General features: G+C 40.9%; 1 protein-coding gene across 1 annotated transcript in view; it reads right to left on the reverse strand.

The window, feature by feature from the left end:
• The window catches only part of LOC132864631 (butyrophilin subfamily 1 member A1-like), a 176,427-nt gene that overhangs the window by 27,804 nt on the left and 128,683 nt on the right, over positions 1–19,940 (reverse strand). The window contains exon 10 of the mRNA XM_060898080.1: positions 18,399–18,406. Within this exon, the coding sequence (XP_060754063.1) occupies positions 18,399–18,406 (8 nt within the window). The remainder of the gene's footprint in view (positions 1–18,398; positions 18,407–19,940) is intronic.

Raw genomic sequence — 19,940 nt, forward strand, 5'->3', positions numbered from 1 at the left:
CAGAAGCCTGCATCTCTGATGGTATGGGGTTGCATTAGTGCGTGTGGCATGGGCAGCTTACACATCTGGAAAGACACCATCAATGCTGAAAGGTATATCCAGGTTCTAGAGCAACATATGCTCCCATCCAGACGACGTCTCTTTCAGGGAAGACCTTGCATTTTCCAACATGACAATGCCAAACCACATACTGCATCAATTACAGCATCATGGCTGCGTAGAAGAAGGGTCCGGGTACTGAACTGGCCAGCCTGCAGTCCAGATCTTTCACCCACAGAAAACATTTAGCACATCATAAAACGGAAGATACGACAAAAAAGACCTAAGACAGTTGAGCAATTAGAATCCTACATTAGACAAGAATGGGTTAATATTCCTATCCCTAAACTTGAGCAACTTGTCTCCTCGGTCCCCAGACGTTTACAGACTCTTGTAAAGAGAAAAGGGGATGTCTCACAGTGGTAAACATGGCCTTGTCCCAACTTTGAGATGTGTTGTTGTCATGAAATTTAAAATCACCTAATTTTTCTCTTTAAATGATAAATTTTCTCAGTTTAAACATTTGATATGTCATCTATGTTCTATTCTGAATAAAATATGGAATTTTGAAACTTCCACATCATTGTATTCCATTTTTATTTACAATTTGTACTTTGTCCCAACTTTTTTAGAATCGGGGTTGTATGTGAACTTCTAGGATTAGCAGTTAATTTGAAGGTGAAATTAGAGTCAGGTGTTTTCAATCAGTGGAATGACAATCAGGTGTGAGTGGGCACCCTGTTTTATTTAAAGAACAGGGATCTATCAAAGTCTGATCTTCACAACACATGTTTGTGGAAGTGTATCATGGCACACACAAAGAAGATTTCTGAGGACCTCAGAAAAAGCGTTGTTGATGCTCATCAGGCTGGAAAAGGTTACAAAACCATCTCTAAAGAGTTTGGACTCCACCAATCCACAGTCAGACTGATTGTGTACAAATGGAGGAAATTCAAGACCATTGTTACCCTCCCCAGGAGTGGTCGACCAGCAAAGATCATTCTAAGAGCAAGGCGTGTAATAGTCGTCAAAGTCACAAAGGACCCCAGGGTAACTTCTAAGCAACTGAAGGCCTCTCTCACATTGGCTGATGTTAATGTTCATGAGTCCACCATCAGGAGAACACTGAACAACAATGGTGTGCATGGCAGGGTTGCAAGGAGAATGCCACTGCTCTCCAAAAAGAACATTGCTGCTCATCTGCAGTTTGCTAAAGATCACATGGACAAACCCGAAGGCTATTGGAAAAATGTTTTGTTGACATCTGAGACCAAAATAGAACATTTTGGTTTAAATGAGAAGCGTTATGTTTGGAGAAAGGGAAACACTGCATTCCAGCATAAGAACCTTATCCTATCTGTGAAACATGGTGGTGGTAGTATCATGATTTGGGCCTGTTTTGCTGCATCTGGGCCAGGACAGCTTGTCATCATTGATGGAACAATGAATTCTGAATTATACCAGTGAATTCTAAAGGAAAATGTCAGGACATCTGTCCATGAACTGAATCTCAAGAGAAAGTGGGTCATGCAGCAAGACAATGACCCGAAGCACACAAGTCGTTCTACCAAAGAATGGATCTCATCTCATTATCTCTAGCCGCTCCATCCCTCTACAGGGTCGCAGGCAAGCTGGAGCCTATCCCAGCTGACTACGGGCGAAAGGCGGGGTACACCCTGGACAAGTCGCCAGGTCATCACAGGGCTGACACATAGACACAGACAACCATTCACACTCACACCTACGGTCAATTTAGAGTCACCAGTTAACCTAACCTGCATGTCTTTGGACTGTGGGGGAAACCGGAGCACCCAGAGGAAACCCACGCGGACACGGGGAGAACATGCAAACTCCACACAGAAAGGCCCTCGCCGGCCCCGGGGCTCAAACCCAAGACCTTCTTGCTGTGAGGCGACAGCGCTAACCACTACACCACCGTGCCGCCCCAAGAATGGATAAAGAAGAATAAAGTTAAATGTTTTGGAATGGCCAAGTCAAAGTCCTGACCTTAATCCAATCAAAATGTTGTGGAAGGACCTGAAGTAAGCAGTTCATGTGAGGAAACCCACCAACATCCCAGAGTTGAAGCTGTTCTGTACGGAGGAATGGGCTAAAATTCCTCCAAGCCGGTGTGCAGGACTGATCAACAGTTACCGGAAACGTTTAGTTGCAGTTATTGCTGCACAAGGGGGTCACACCAGATACTGAAAGCAAAGGTTCACATACTTTTGCCACTCACAGATATGTAATATTGGATCATTTTCCTCAATAAATAAATGACCAAGTATAATATTTTTGTCTCCTTTGTTTAACTGGGTTCTCTTTATCTACTTTTAGGGCTTGTGTGAAAATCTGATGCTGTTTTAGGCCATATTTATGCAGAAATATAGAAAATTCTAAAGGGTTCACAAACTTTCAAGCACCACTCTAGCTTGTATTAGAGTGATAGCAAGAGCAGAGTGTGGAGGTGAAAAGGGACTGTCCAAGATCCAAAGCACACCACCTCATCTGTGAAACATGGGCCTGTATGGCTGCCTCAGGTACTGGCTCACTCATCTTCACTGATGATGGAACTGCTGATGGCAGCAGCACAATGAATTCTGAGTGCTGTAATGTCCATATGGTAAAACTCAGGAGGATAAAAATACCCTTTATTAAAATCTGAGGATGTGCACTTTAACCACGTGACAATGGATTGAGTACAAATTTAAAATTGTGGAGTGCAGAGGCAAATAATATATGCTTTTTCCCAAATATTTTGTGTCTAATTTCTGTTTTTACAGTTCTTCACAAATTGGGGGGGGTTCCCAAAAAGTTTCACAAAGTCAGATGTCCTTACCTTCATCCACTTCCTGTTTCTGCAGCTCTAAAAGAGAAACATATTTTAGCAGAAAAATAATAATGGCGTAAATAATCCACGTCGTTCACGTTCATTATACCAGAGTCTGTAACACGCCTACTGGTGACGTAATACAAATTCTAACCAAATGGCTTAGAATTTTTAGAAATATTTGTTCATTGGTGTGCACAATTAAGGGGGCGTGTCACGCTGTGTAGTCACATGACACGGTTGCATCTGATTGGCTGTATGACCCTACAACAGAGAGAGTCTCCCTGACTACAGCACTGGGTTCATTACAGTTCACCCACAGACTCGCACTTTATATCATTCTGTGTGTGTGTGTGTGGTTTTTTTGATTGTTTGTTTTTTTGTACGACCGCTAGTGCTGCTGTTACACTCGGTTTAAAAAAAAACCTCAATCATATTTTAAACGTTTGTTGACCGCAGATAAGATGATGTGCATGCCCGACATGAAAAATTATGTTGACTGCTTGCACTGACATCACATTTATGTTCGCAACCATCACTACCCTTGTCCTGGGGGACAAGTGAACTTTGTTTACATACTGTTCACATACTGAATCCAAGAGAAGATGTCCAGTGTCTGTTGCTGTTGTCCAAAGAAAACTACAGCTAAAAAAAAGCTCTACTACTGGATTACTTGGATAATCTTTGTCAGAAAGAAGTGAAGGATAGATATACGTGGAATTAGTGTTTATTAGCGGTTACGATCAGTACAAAATTCCTTGAAACGACTGGAGACAGTGCAGATGTGTGACCTAGTGTTAGTGTTAGCTACATGTTGGAATATACCTTCTTTTTCCCAAGAGTCCCGACACGGAAGAACAGTTTAAAAACAAAACAAAAACTACAAAAGCAAGAAAACCTTCTTTCTGTAAAGACTTTTTCCCCCAGACATCAGCTTTTGGGAACAGAATATTGCAAAAGCCAAAGCATTTACTCTCAAAGGACTCCGACCTGAACTGTGGGCTAGATGGTATTCCCACCCCTCTGTCTCAGCAACCCTAAAGCCTAGGTCACAACCAGACGTAGGATTTTTTGGCCGTGCGATTTTTGGCGTTTCCCAAATCGCTGCATTTTTTTTGTTCATGGAGAAAGACGCGCGTTGGCCGTAAGTTTGTCTTGCAACCTGAAAAAAATGCAAGCGCCCGTACAGTTTGTTTGACATGACAAAGAACCTCTGCGGCCGGTCTGCGGCCAGTCTACGGCTTGAAAATCAGCATGTCACACGCGCGCCCTCCGTGCATTTCATGCACACCCTCCGTGCATTTCTTGCGTTTTTTGCACGTAGACCGGCCGTAGGAGCACGTATGGCCAGTTGTGACCGAGGCTTAAGGACATCTGGTTACACAGCTATCTGCACTCTGTCATTTATACAGCGATACTTATTCTTGTTAAAATAATATCCAAAGTGTTATTTGTAAAATAACAAAATATCTTGCTCTAGACTTTCAAACAATATTGTAAGATTTGATTTTAATTTTATCTAATAGTGGATGGTACAATAATTAAACACTAACAGAATCAGCACATTCCCGTTGTAGCTGTAGTCATATCATAACTATAATCAATGATTTCAGTAAACAGTTAATGTTCAGTTCCCTCTTTGTTTATTCTCCATTCAAAAGGCACAACTGAGTCACACAGGTTGATCAGTGTATAACGAACAATAACAATTTTATTCAAAATAGTTTTTCCTGCCTTAGTCGATTTATTTCCGTTTCACATGCATGCAGCTGTTGTAAAGTTCAGTGTGTTTGTGTAGAACTCTCTCAGACTGTAGGGTCATTTCTACACTCTGACTCCATGGAGACATTTTGCACAGAACTGGGTTCCTCTGATAACAGAAACAAAGCTTCAGCGCTCTCTGCTCTTAATCTCTACTGTTCTTTCAGGATATATCGTGCATGCTGCTCCTTGTTGGTGTTTTTTACTGAATTGAGTCCGAGTTGTTTGAAACCAATCTGGGAAGCTGCTTCACCTGTAAGAAAATCATTTGATTTTGATAAAACACTTTCATGAAAAAGCGAACTCAAAAGTGAGCAGAAACAAAACGAGATTCTTAAGCAAACGCTTCCATACTCACGACTTTCTATTTAAAAAAATAAAACATTTTAAATACATTTGTGAATTTCTCTGGAGGTTTTAGGCTTGGTTCTTCTCATCGTATTCTCTTTAACCAATCATTTCTTTGTTGTTCTTGAAGCATTTGCTTCTCTTTAACATTTTCCTTGATAGCGGGGAGACGCTAATACCTTTTATGTATTTCTCTGTTTGAACAATTGGAACCAAAAACAGCGCAAAAATGAACCATATTTGAAGACAGATTAAACCTTGCTTAGAATCCTTGACTTGCAAATGACGTCAAAGCAAAATAGAAATCCGGATGTCGGCCATGTTGGTGGATATACAAATGTGGGGTCAAGTGACATTCCATACAAAACATGTGCTGTATATGGTTGTGGTCACAACAGCACTCGTGACCGTGGCACGTTCTGATTTTTTAGAATTCCGTCTGTGATTCAGAAAGAGGGTGAGGAAACTCTGAGGCTTAGAACAGAGAGGAGATGAGCATGGCTGAACAACATCGGCAGGGCTGATCTAACAGAGGCTAAAACCAAAACAGCTCGTGTTTGCAGTACAGTAGACCCCCGCCTATTCGCGGTTCAGTATTCGCGAATTCACATATTCGCGGGATTTTATATAGAACAAAACTCCTATACATTCGCGGAAATCTCAGCGATTCACGGTCATTTGCGCTGAACATATTGAACGTTTACGCACTGCGAACGTTTACGCACTGCTACATTCTCGGAGCCGAATGCTCGCTCGCTATTGGCTGAAGTTTGAATGGCGGGCTGCTGCTCATTGGCTGATACGAATGAGTGCATTGTACAGTACAGTCTCGCGGTTCCCGTAGTTCAGATTTGTTCACGTGTTGTCCGTTCTTGGTATTTTTGAATAATTTTTACGCCCTACAATGGCTCCTAAATGCTCTGCATCTCCTGCCGAGGAACCTAAGCGCCAGAAGAAGGTAATGATGCTGCAGGAGAAGGTAGGACTTCTCGATATGCTAAAGGAAGGGAAGAGTTTTGCGGCAGTGGCTCGTACATATTTTCAAAAACTGTCTACAAATTGGTCAGAAGTGTATCTAAAGTGTTTGGGATCATAGCCTAGGGTATAGGGAGTGTTTTAGACATCAAAATAAGCATTTGTGAGCAGTTTTTTTTTTTGGGGGGGGGGGGTTTACAAGTATTCGCGATTTTGGCTTATTTGCGGCCATGTTCTGTCCCTAACCCCCGCGAATACTGAGGGTTTACTGTAATCATTTTATCTCAGGTGAGATTCAAAAGCTTTCTCAATAATATCGTGGAATAATTTTATTTCGTGTTGCTAGAATTTTGCTATAAAATGAGCGTTCTCTTGTCATAGTTCACTCGGTCGTTGTTATAATTTTAATATGTGTATTACCATTTTCGCTTCTAGGAGCGACAGCAAAATTATACGATAGAAACAATCCAGACTGGGCACCCACTCAGAAAATGGGCTATATTTCGTCCAAGGTTGGACTTGATTCTTCGGCAGCCAAACCTGATAGAACGCGATACCTGGGTACTCAATGGTTGTTAGAAGCGTCTTATCTTAAGAAAAGTCTGACTTTTTTAAATAATATGTGTGGTTTTGACACATATCTATCTACTCTTTGTATCGAATCTTCTCTTTGTATTGACCGTTCAAATCGTAGTAATTCTGAGAAAATTCAGCCTCGCTTACAGACATGCTTGCGGCTGCTGTCCTAGTTGCTTTGTATATCCACCATCATGGCGGATGCTCGTGACGTAGCACATTTTGATCATGTCGTTGCAAGTCATCTATGGAGGCTTTGCACCATCACATGACCCCATACCAACGGTAACTACACCGCCATGACGGGGCATGCTTGTAGTGCTTCATTCAGCCGAGTTAATTGCTACTGATTGGTATGGGAAGGTTTTGCTGCATTTTTGGATATGTTCTGAATGAAACAAAGACATCAAATTTTTTTAATTTACCAAAAGTAATTCATCATCTGGGAAAAAATCTAGAGATATTTCTAATCTTAGAAGGGAAAATGGGGGAAAGGACAAACATTCAGCGGAGCTTTGTGTCAAATGGACAGGTTAAAAACCCTATCGTAGGGGGCGCTATTGAGCGAGCAATGGAGTAGGACGTATGTGGTTTGAGCTCCTGCCGAACTTTTGTTTTATTTCGAATTAAGGTTCGCCTTACATTACAAAACACTGTGAAATTGACTCCAAGCATCTGTTAAGGTTAAAACCACAGTTTAGATTTAGGTTGATGGCCTCAAAACCATACGACTTGCGTAAATATTCGTACAGACCGTCGAGCAGCACGAGGCCCGACATGGCCCTGACCTCAAGTTCCACTGACACGCCGGCCACGACTCCGCTTCAATCAGAACAAACCGCGAAGATGGACGCTGAAGCCCTGAAAAAAGATATTCTCCTCTCGTTGAAGGCGGACATTGCGCAAGTGATAAAATCAGAAGTGAAAAATGCACTTGCAGAAGACTTCAACTTTCTTAAAAGCGAGTTACAAACCGTCAGAGGGGAGATAAAAAACAACACTATAGCGATTCACTCTGAACTCGACACAATGAAGGCTACAATTAAGGAGATGGAAGGCGGGTTGAATACGTGCTCAGACGAGGTGACAGCTTTGCAGACTACGGTATCCGACCTGAAAGCAGAGGTGAAGGGGCTTCGGGAGAAATGTGAGGATATGGAAGGAAGATTAAGGAGGTGCAACATCAGAATCCTGGGGGTGGCAGAGACGAATGGATCATGCTCCACAACATCGGTCTCAAATCTGCTGAGAGAAGCGTTACATTTGGATAAGGACGTGCTCGTGGACCGCTCACACAGGAGCTCGGCTCCGAAGAGATCAGCTGGGAAACCGCGCGCCATAGTTGCTAAGCTCCACTACTATCAGGACTGTGTAGAGGTGCTTAAACGTGCCCGCACCCATACCCCAATCCGATTCAACGGGGAGACAATTGCCATCTTTCCGGATTACACCGCAAGCGTCGCCAAAGCCAGGGCAGCGTTCAACAACGTGAGGAAACTGTTGCGCAACCACCAGAGTGTCCGGTATGGTATAATGTTCCCAGCCAAGCTGCGCATTACGCACAATGGAGAGGAGAGGGAGTTCACGGATGCAGTCAAAGCGATGGCCTACGTGAAGAAGAATATTGCCCAAACAGAGGTCTGAATGTGAATGTGGGACTGAGTTTTACTCATGCAGCATTTAAAGCTGTATAACCTACCTACCCCAAGGAAACAATATTTTTTGTATTGTGGCAAATGTAGCCTAAATGGCTAGACTTTTCTGTTTATTTTTGTTTTTGCCTTTTTCCTCTGATATTTGGGGTAGGTTGATACTTGTTCAAATAGCCTAATAGGGGGGGATAAGAAAAGGAAATTGAGGCCTGTAACTGTTACTGCCAATGCTGCTACAGTTCGATTTAGCGTTTCTCTTTTAAGGCAGTGGTTTTAATACAGGTGTTAATACAGTAGCAGTCTAATGTCCTTCCCCATTCATTAGCTTTAATGCTCTGATACATTTCAAACGTTAACTTCATGGGGCAATTTGCCACAGTGAATAATTTTTGATATGTGATAAAGTTCGGCGGGAGTTTGAGCGGGTGGCTCTTTAGGGATCCCAAACACTGTTTTACCTGCAGCTTATGGGTGGGGAGATAAGCTTAGGTGTGTGTATATATGTGTGTGTGGGGGGTGGGGGGATGATGGGGGGATGGGAGGGGGCAGGGCATGTTTTTGTCTTGTTTTTCTGTTTTGTCTTTTTTACTCTCACTCATTTTCTTATTCTTCCTGTTTCTCTCTCCACTCACTCTGTTTATTCTCAAGTGTAACTCTACACTCAAGAAAATGTTGTTATTGTGTGAAATAGTAATAGATTTGCTAGTATATATGGCTGTTTGTCTGAACCAGATAGTGTTCCACAATTATTTGAACATCAAATTTTGCTATGGCAGATAATCCAATGATGCAAACACAGGATGGTATACATGACGGGGGAAGAGGAGGTCTTACATTAGCCAGCTGGAATGTACGTGGTCTTAATGGCCCAATCAAAAGAGGGAGGGTTTTTGCTCATCTCAAATCGTTAACACCAGACATAATATTTTTACAAGAGACACATTTGAAAAATGACTCTCATGCCAGGCTGCAGTGTAAATGGATAGGACGTATATTTCATTCATCATTCAATGCTAGAGCTAGGGCTACAGCAATTATGATACGGAAGAATACTCCCTTTATTCACGCAACCACAATATCTGATAAGGAAGGACGCTTTTTGATTGTAACCGGTGAAATATACTCTACGCCCCTCACTTTACTGAACATATATGCACGCAATGTAGACAGCCCTTCATTCTTTAAAAAAAAGTGTTTTCTCTAATACCAGATATATCCCAGACAAATCTTATTATTGCAGGGGATTTCAATTGCATCCTGGACCCATACTTAGACAGGTCCTCTACACGTAGAATAGATAAAAGCAATTCATGTGTCTTTCTTAATACTTTCATTAATGATACTAACATGACTGATATTTGGAGAATTGCAAACCCTACTGGTAGAGAATATTCTTATTATTCAGTGACACATAACTCATACACCAGGATAGAATATTCCCTCATTGATGCAAAATTGATGCCATATGCTACAAATGCAAAATATCATAATATAGTGATCTCAGTTCACAGCCCTCTCACTTGCACCCTGGCTATTCAGAATATGGTGAGACCACAATGGACCTGGAGATTAAATCCTGTCTTACTAACCGAAAAGGAGTTCTGTGAATATCTAAAAGCTCAAATAACTCTTTATTTTGAAACTAATGATAACACGGAGACTTCCCCTGCTATACTATGGGAGGCGTTTAAAGCCTTCCTTAGAGGCTCTGCTATTTCATTTGAAGCATTACAGAAAAAAGAAGAATAGAGCCAGATTAGTGGAAATAGAGCAGCAAATTAATATACTAGACAAAGAGAATGCTAGGACACCGTCTGGTGATCTGTATAAAAGGATATCATCCCTAAAATATGAATACAACAAGATACTCTCAGCAAAAGTTAGTAAGTCCTTTTTATACATCAGACAGAAATATTTTGAGTTTAGTGACAAACCACACAGACTTTTAGCGCGGCAACTTAGAAAGCAAGAAAATGACCGTATAATACATAAAATTAAGTCAGCCAAAGGGGATGTTTTGATGAAACCCAAAGATATTAATGACCGATTTTTACAATTTTACAAAAACTTATATACATCCAATAAAAATTTAGACTACGCTGCTATGCAAGAATTCTTAGATGGTTGCAACCTCTCTCAATTAGATGAAGAAGAGTCAGCCCACCTGGACTCTGAAATTTCTGTTGAGGAAATTCAAAGGGCCATCATGTCACTTAAAAGTAACAAAGCCCCTGGCCCTGATGGCCTCCCAGGGGAGCTGTATAAAAAGTTCAGCGAAATTCTCTGTCCGTATTTACATAAGGTGTTCACCCAAGCCAACAATGACGGTGTTTTACCTCCAACGCTAACAGAAGCAGTTATAACAGTTATATATAAAAAAGCTAAAGACCCAGAAGAAGTCGGCTCTTATCGTCCCATCTCCCTACTAAATCTGGATGGAAAGTTGTTTTCTAAAATCTTGGCCAATAGAGTGAGCCCTCTTTTAAATAAATTAATACACCCAGATCAGACTGGTTTTATACCAAATAGAAAGTCTTTTTTCAATCTCAGACGGCTATTCAACATAATATATTCTACTGATAGACAGAAAGAAGAGCTTGCCATTCTGTCACTCGATGCAGAAAAGGCATTCGACCAAGTCGAATGGCCTTACCTGTTCGAAACTTTGAAAAGATTTAAATTTGGTCAAAAATTCATTTCAATGGTCAAGCTCCTATATAACAGCCCTTCGGCGCAAATCCTCACAAATCAAATATTATCTCCTCGTTTCAATCTACACAGAGGCACAAGACAAGGTTGCCCTTTGTCTCCCTTGATCTTCGCCCTTGTAATTGAACCTCTCGCTGAGAGCATTCGTTCAGACCCTTTAATTTATGGTCATATATCAGAAAAATCAATAAATAAAATATTGTTATATGCTGCTGATGTTCTTTTGTATATTACTCAGCCGGAAGCCACTATTGCAAAAATTTTAGAGAAAATCAATCTATTTGTGACCTTCTCTGGGTATAGGATAAATTGGAATAAGAGCGAACTAATGCCAATACATATGCGAGATGCCTCTTGGTTACAGACTCTCCCTCTCAAAATATCACTGGACAAATTTACATATTTGGGAATCCAAATTACGAAACACCACAATATGTTATTCAACGCAAATTTTCCTCCATTACTGTCTGAACTACAGTCGAAAATACAATTTTGGAGGACTCTTCCAATATCACTACTGGGCAGAGTTAATGCTATTAAAATGGTATTCCTACCCCAATTATTGTATTTATTTCAGAATATCCCAGTGTCTCTTGCCAACTCATTCTTTAAACAATTAGATGCGATTGTAAACCCCTTTTTGTGGGATTACAAAACACATAGAATTGGCAAGAGACATCTCTGCAAATCTAAAGGAGAGGGGGGCCTTGCACTCCCAAATTTTCTATTTTACTATTGGGCTTCAAATATTACGATTATAACACACTGGTTAGATGACACAACATCTCCACCAAATTGGCTTAAATTGGAACAAGAGGCATGTCAACCCTACTCGTTGGGAGCCATCCTTCTGTCTCCGTCCATTGTTGAAAAGTCTGTATATAAGAGCAGTATAGTGATCCACACCACTCTGCGCATTTGGAAAAAAATCAGATCACACTTTAACTTACCTCCCATATCCTATGCCCTACCCATTGTCGGAAACCCTGGTTTTCCACCATCTAATCTGGACTGTGCTTTTAAGCTTTGGAAAGGGGCAGGCATCCACACAATAGGAGACTTGTACATTGGAGATACATTTGCCTCCTTTGCACAACTACAGAGTAAATATAAGTTGCAAGGGATTGACCACCTTAGATATCTGCAGATAAGAGATTATGTAAGGAAACACCTACCAAATTTTGAGACCTTTGCAGGTTCTAGTCTAGATGGATGTCTCTGACTCACATCATGCTCGGTTAAAACAATATCTTATATATATCACCTTACAATCCCTTAGTCCAGTTGATTCCAACCGAATAAAATTGAAGTGGGAGGAAGAAATGGGCATTGTGATCTCTGACATAACATGGAAGGGGGGGTTGGAGCACGTCCATCGATGCTCTAATAATGAAAGGCACTGCTTAATTCAATTTAAAATCCTACATCGTCTTCACTATTCCAAGGAGAGATTACATAAAATATATCCTGAGCTCTCCCCGATATGTGACAAATGCCTGTCAGCAGATAATACACTACTACATAGCTTTGTTGACTGTCCCAAGGTTCAGGCTTATTGGATCAATATTTTCAGATCAATATCTGAAATACTTCAAATCCAATTGGAACCAGACCCACTAATTATCATTTTAGGAGTATCTGATGATACTATGAAGTTGACCAACGCTCAGCAATGTTTCCTTTCCTACAGTCTTATTACTGCAAGGAGGTTGCTTCTCATGCACTGGAAAGAGAAGGAGGCCCCTCCTACAAAGTTGTGGCTCAGTGATCTTATGAACACACTCCACCTAGAAAGAATACGATAGACTCTTATGGACAAACTCCCCTACTTTGATAAGGTGTGGTCACCTCTAAGTATCTGGCAAATTAAAATCATGGTTCACTTAATGTCATTAAGCTTGACGGGGGAATAGGGTGGGGCCTGGGGAGAGTCGGGAATAGAACTCTGAGACTAAGTTAATGGAGAGTCCTTTTTTTTTAAAAATTGTTGTTCATGTTTTTTGTTTTCTTTTGTTCTATTATGTTTTGGTCCTGTGGGTATTTTGTGTGTGTACGGGTGTTCATGGGGAAAAAAGGAAAAAGAGCAACAAATGATGAAACATGTGCGTGTGAAAGATACGAGACATACTGTATGTATATACTGTATATATGTATACATTGCTCAAATAAAACATATTTGAAAAACCCTATCGTATGCTCACTTAATTTCCACGAAGGTAAGAATTCCAAAAAAAAAAAAAAAATTCACAACTACAGCAAGGTGCTTATTCTTATACAGTGAAGTGACCATGAACAACACAGCGACTCTGCAGAGCCTCACTGAGATTTAAAGCACCTTTACATTCGGGAGCCTTCGGAGTGCGTTGTGCGCACGCTCGGGACCCAGTCATTATGGGAAACCCCTGATACTGATTTGAGCACAATCGGGACACTGTTTTCACAGAGACTTTGAAGTATTCTCCCAGGTATGTGGTGATAGATGGGTCTAAGTGCAGGAAGAGTATTTATTAGCAGGTGTGATATTTACAAAAACAAAACACAAATGAAACTGAAAGCAGAGTCATAAGCATGGCTACAAACAAACGTGACTGTGATAATGATAATACTTCACAAAGCCTCTGTGTCCTTATATGCATGTGCTGACTGCATTCAAATCAATATCAGGTGTTTCCCATAATGACTGGGTCCCAAGTGCACGCACAATGCGCTCCGAAGGATTCCAGAATGTAAATGCACTTTGAGTCTTGGTGAAAGTTGGGCTGTGCAGAGCCGCTGTGCTGCTCATGTTCACTTCACTGTATAAGAATGAGCACCGCACTGCAATTGTGAAATTATTATTATTAGAATTCTTACCTTCGTGGAAATGAAGTGAGCATATTGTAGGGTTTTTGTCCTCTCCATTTGACACTCAGTCCCGCTGAATAGAAAAAAAAATCCCCTTTCTAAGTTTAGAAATTTCCCTAGTTTTTCCCCCAATGATGAATTACTTTTGGTAAATTAAAAACCTGATGTCTTTGTTTCATTCAGAACGATTTGCCTATCCAAAACGCAGCAAAACCTTCCCATACTGATCAATAACAACTAACTCGGCTGAATGAAGCACTACAAGCGTGCCCCCTGTCATGGTGGCATAGTTACCATTGTTATGGGGTCACGTGATGGTGCAACGTCTCTATAGATTTTTTTACCTTTGAAAGCTGGGCGGGGCTTATCCCTGCTAGCCCATTGATCCGAGCCGTCCCTGCATTACCATATAATGGATTTATTTACAGAAAACTATTGTGTTCATATAAATCTATTATAGAGCTAAAGTGTGAAGCTGTAGTTCAGTATAACGGTGAGTTTAATCCTGTAGGATCAGACTTTACTTTCTCTTTCTTCTAACAGACTCCCAGTAAACTCCCAGTGTAGGTGATGGAAACCACAGCAACCCAATAACAACTATTGTTACTCCATGATTAATGAACTGTGGATTTAAATACGAGTTACATTAAAATTTTCCAAACAAAACCTGCTCAAGCAGAGGAGATGATAAATTTCAGAATTCACTAGTCTTTTTTCCCTCAGCACTTTTGTTTCAAAACAAAATAATGTCTGTTAGCTTCTTTTTATTATTCCCACAAGGAAACACGAAAGATTCTGGTGTGGGTTGTGTAACAGTGCCTCCTACAGAACACACTCAGGTTATGGGCAAGCAGTGGTGGACAGTAACAAAGTAGATGTAATTCATTACTGTACTTTACCAAAGTATTTCTATTTGGGGAGACTTTATACTCTGACTCCACTATGTTTCAAAGTCAAATGTTTTTACTCCACTATATTATGCGAAACCTATCGTTCCTTTTTACCAACGTGGATAAAAACTGTAACCTGTCAAAACAACTGCACCGCAAGCACACCAATCAGGAAACAGTGCACGATTTTCTCTGAACTTGTTTTGATGTGTTATTTATACAGTCTGTGGTTGGAACAGTGCCTTGTAGGTTGGCTATCCATCACGATACTTCATCACTGCAGCATTTTGAGAGCGCTTATGCCTATATAATTCATTTAGTGATGGAAGAAACACCTGACACTGACTTGCTACAACACCCGTAGCCTTATGAGTGAATTTTTTTGGAATAGTTGAAAAGAAGAATGACTCGTTTATTTTTAAGTGCCTTCTCTGCCTGCATCAGCATCATACCATTTCCTCTTTCAAGAATTCGCCATCCAATTTGAAGAAACACAGAGACGTAAATAATTTTCATTCTAGTGAGTATTTTCTCTAAATGACTAATCTAACCGTACCTTGGAACAAACAATTATTTTAAAAATATACACGCACGACTAAACATCTCATCTCGCTGCTTTATCCTGTTCTACAGGGTCGCAGGCAAGCTGGAGCCTATCCCAGCTGACTACAGGCGAAAGGCGGGGTACACCCTGGACAAGTCGCCAGGTCATCACAGGGCTGACACATAGACACAGACAACCATTCACACTCACATTCACACCTACGGTCAATTTAGAGTCACCAGTTAACCTAACCTGCATGTCTTTGGACTGTGGGGGAAACCGGAGCAAACCCCCGCGGACAACATGAAAACTCTGCACAGAAAGGCCCTCACCGGCCACGGGACTCGAACCCGGACCTTGAACCCGGACCTTCTTGCTGTGAGGCGACAGCGCTAACCACTACACCACCGTGCCGCCACGACTAAACATACATTGCCTAAACATTGTGTGTATTTGTGTGCTTGGCTAAGTTAGTTAACTATCAGCGAGCTCAGTAACACCACTCAAAGAGACATAGCAACGCAGGCTCGAGCTATTTTATTCAAATTCCATTCACAGGTAATCTATTTATTATTGTTTCACTGCAGTTCATAGAATTTGTAGATGAATGCTGAAATGATAAACATTCAATGTTAACAGGTGAAGTTGGAACATAAAATCTACTGCATTTGACTAGTTTTACATGCAAGTTATGGCACTTAAACAGCTGGCTGTTGGAGTCTGCTACTGAACTGAGATCACCTATTTTGTAAAGACGAGCTATGATAAAAATATCAACATACTCTGTAACCTACATCTAGGGCATGCTACAACTCATGAAATGTGTATTGTATTTATCAGAAAGACGGACATTAGTACGTGGATATGTTGTTAATGATTGGAATGTTTTCTTTTTGCAGAGGAAGCATAAAAGTCACATGGGTAGATACGATGCTCTGACAGCCCCACGGAAAAGAAAAGCAGAAAGCCAGGTGGCTCTTTCAACCTCTTCCAGACAGTTGAAGCTTGGTGAAACGAAGCTAGTTACTCAGAGGAGTGTTGATTGTGCGGTATTGAATTTTGTAACCCAGAGTCTCCAACCCTTTAGTGTGGTGGACCAGCCAGCATTTCCAGCTTTCTTGCTAGATCTTCAGCCCAACTCCTCTCTGATGTCAAGGACCACCTTGCGGTGTAAGATAGACAAGGCTGCACTTGAAATGAAGAGGAATATTAAAAAAGCAATGTCAACAATAGATTTCACTGCTACGACAACAGACTGTTGGAGTGCAAGGAGAAGAGGTTTTCTTGGCATCACTGCCCACTGGATTGATCCAAATAGTCTGGAGAGGTGCTCAGTAGCGCTAGCATGAAGGCAGTTCAAAGGTTCACACACTTTTGATGTCTTGGGTAATGCATTAAATGACAAATTCTGAATTTGGCATACAGAACAAGATTGTATGAACTACCACAGACAATGGGTCCAACTTCTTAAAAGGATTTTGAATATATAGAGATCAAGATGAGAACAACAACTGCGCTTCAGGTGAAGCTGAAGATTGTGTGTTTAGTGATGAGATGGGTGATGAGGACCAGGAAGTGGATGGAGTTGAAGTGGACTTTGTTGAGGTCACATCTATCTTAAATAAAGATGATGGTTTACAATTTCAACTCCCCAAGCATCACTGATGTGCCTGCCACTTATACCTTGTCTCCACAGTGGATGCAGCCAAAGCCATCTCAAAGGATGTGTACAAAAGGCTGTCTTGATCAGCTTTCTCAAAATGCCCTGCACTGCCGAACAAATGTGGAAGATCTTCTATGCTGCAGAGATTGTAGAGGATGTGTGCAAAATTCGGTTGATCGGCCCCAACGCAACAAGATGGAATTCCTTGTTTCTTGCCATTGAGAGAATCATTCGATTGTAAAGCTCAGGGAGAGGGGGTGCTCAGAACTGTATGCACTTCACTCAAGTTGGCAATGTAAGTGTTGTTTTTTGGAGTTGCTTTTAAATTCATGTCTGGCTTCAAATTGATTGAAATTCATTCCAGTATGTAATAATCTATACGGTAAAACTGCTTTGTAAAACCTCTTAGCGTCAGTTGTTGCATAACTACTTGGTGGTCAGTAGGTAAAGTGGAAATGGAGCGCTAGCCTTGCAATGCCACTTTGTAAAATGACCCTCCCCATCACCACCACACACACACACACACACACACGTGTGATCACATGAAATGATGAATTGTTGTTCCTTGAATGTCTGTTACGTTGAATCCAATTGAAATTGCCTTTCTGGAGGAGTATGCCAGAACCATGAGCCCACTCTTCAAAGCCCTCAACATTCTTCAACCTGAAACCGATGTTCAGATGGGATGGCTTTTGCCTACTCTGATGCTCCTCATCACGAAGCTCGACCGAATCTGCATTAATTCCAGGTACTGCAAACCTCTGGTGGATGCTGTACAGTAGCAGTTTGGAGATATGCTTGTGGAACCAGAGTTTATTGCTGCTGCAATCCTTGTCCCGAAATTTAAAACATCATGGACAGTGGATGAAAACATAGTCATCCCTAATTTGACTATCTTAGCGAGCCAGTTTTATTTCAGAAAAGTGTCACAATTTAGATTCACAGAAACAAAGTAACCAAAACACTTTAAAAAGCTATCAAACTCAACTGGGTTTACGCAAGTTTTAAATGTACCTTCAAAATACATGGGCCAGTATTGTTGTTTTGATATAACATGGAGGGATATATGATTACTATGACTTGATTTTTTGCATCTGTGGAAATATCCATGTCAGGTCTGGACTACATCAAGGACCATCTGAAGGAAGAGACTTCACATCAGTCGCCAGCCAGTGGTTCAAGTGCTTCGTATGATGAGGACTTTTTTTGCAAGCATGAAGACAACTCATGGGCAGGAAAGGATAAAACAATTAGAAAGCTACCTTGCCTCAAAAATAGACAACAAAGAGATACTGCGGTCTTATCCTGCAGTGTGTAAATTGTTTCTGAAAATCAACACTGCATTACCGGCCTCTGCTGCCTGCGAACGTCTTTTTAGCATCGCTGGACTGATTTTCAGTCCGACGAGGGCAAGGTTGGATGCCACAAATTTTGAGAATCAGCTCCTCTTAAAACTAAATTAAAAATATTTTAGCTTTAGGTAGGTCATTTAGTTAACAACTCACTGCCATTTTAGGCTTGCTGTTTTAGCACGTCACTTGTGATGTCTGGTTAAGTAGTTTTTGACTTTCTTCTCTGTTTGTATCAGAGTATTACGAGATACTACTTTATAGTCTTCTGCGCAAACTGGTATAACATTATGGTTCCTGATTTTGTGGAATTTATGCAAACACTAGTTCCTGTAATGGTAAATAAAGATTTATGTTTACACACAGACATACAGATGTGATGTAGTAAAGGAAAACTCATTTGTGAAAACTTGCAACTAAGTTACAAATACATCTTAAATTGGATCTTTGTTTGTTCTCGAATCCTGTTATTTCATAACCACTTGGTTCTACTTAATGGAAATGGTTTGCTTTTAGTGTTCTGTGCTTATGATCATTTTAATAGACATCAGCGTCAGACAAATGAGTAACAATCTATTTAAAGATTGGTGTGCCAAGAGTGGCATTAGTCTTTTCACCTAAAATAAGTTGATTGAGCAAGAGTTTTGGTGCGAAAATGATAATAGGACATTTGGAACCATAATACATCAAGGTACTTTTACTTTTGATACGCAAGTACATATCTCATTATCTGTAGCCGCTTTATCCTGTTCTACAGGGTCGCAGGCAAGCTGGAGCCTATCCCAGCTGACTACGGGCGAAAGGCGAGGTACACCCTGGACAAGTCGCCAGGTCATCACAGGACTGACAATACTTAAGTACATTTGAAGGCAAATACTTTTATACTTTTACTCAAGTGGAAGTTTAAAGGGAGTACTTCCACTTTTACTGGAGTAATATTTTATATTAGGTATCTCTACTTTAACTCAAGTACATAGTTTGTGTACTTCGGCCACCACTGCGGACAAGAAGGAAAACTTCACTCTGTGTGAGACATCAGTGTAACATGTCCTGACTTTCACACAGAGTACATCTCAGCCCTCATATATAATCAACACACACACACACACACACACACACACACACACATCTATCTCTGTGGGGACACTCATTGATGTAATGTATTCCCTAGTCCCTTAACTTCAAGCTAGATGGCCTTTCGATTTCATAAAAATGGGTGAAATTTAGTTTCCTCTGAAATTTGGTCATTGTGATGTATTCATTTCTATAATGTCTCAAAAACAGGTCATTCTGCGGCTGGGAAGTTATTTAATTTGAGAGGATTCCCAAGCAAATAATGTGCATGAAATAATCTCTTGCATCACACAGTCAGGCAGACACAGTAAGTCCGTGTGCGAATGCACAGGTTTACCTTCTTCTTTTGGGTTTTACGGCAGCTGGCATCCACAGTGTTGCATTACTGCTTTAAATTTGACCGTGCACTGACAGTTACATCATTCTGTCGCTAAATGAACAGCTGATCATACCGAGGTGCTCGCTGACCGCCAATATTTATTAGTTTGGTCCTGTGTTTCCTTTTCTTTGCAACATAATGTCTTTTCTTCTTGCTTTGTTACTGTAGTTGGTCTTTTCACATTTCATTTGCACACTCACATCCTCCGTTTTCCTCTAATGTTTCACATTTGTATCCCACAATGCCTTGTGCAAACAGGGAAAGCCCACCACGTGATGCATGGTGCAGTATCTTGAATTGGGTCATG

This window comes from Neoarius graeffei, chromosome 1, assembly GCF_027579695.1.
Source record: "Neoarius graeffei isolate fNeoGra1 chromosome 1, fNeoGra1.pri, whole genome shotgun sequence".
Lineage (NCBI taxonomy): Eukaryota > Metazoa > Chordata > Actinopteri > Siluriformes > Ariidae > Neoarius > Neoarius graeffei.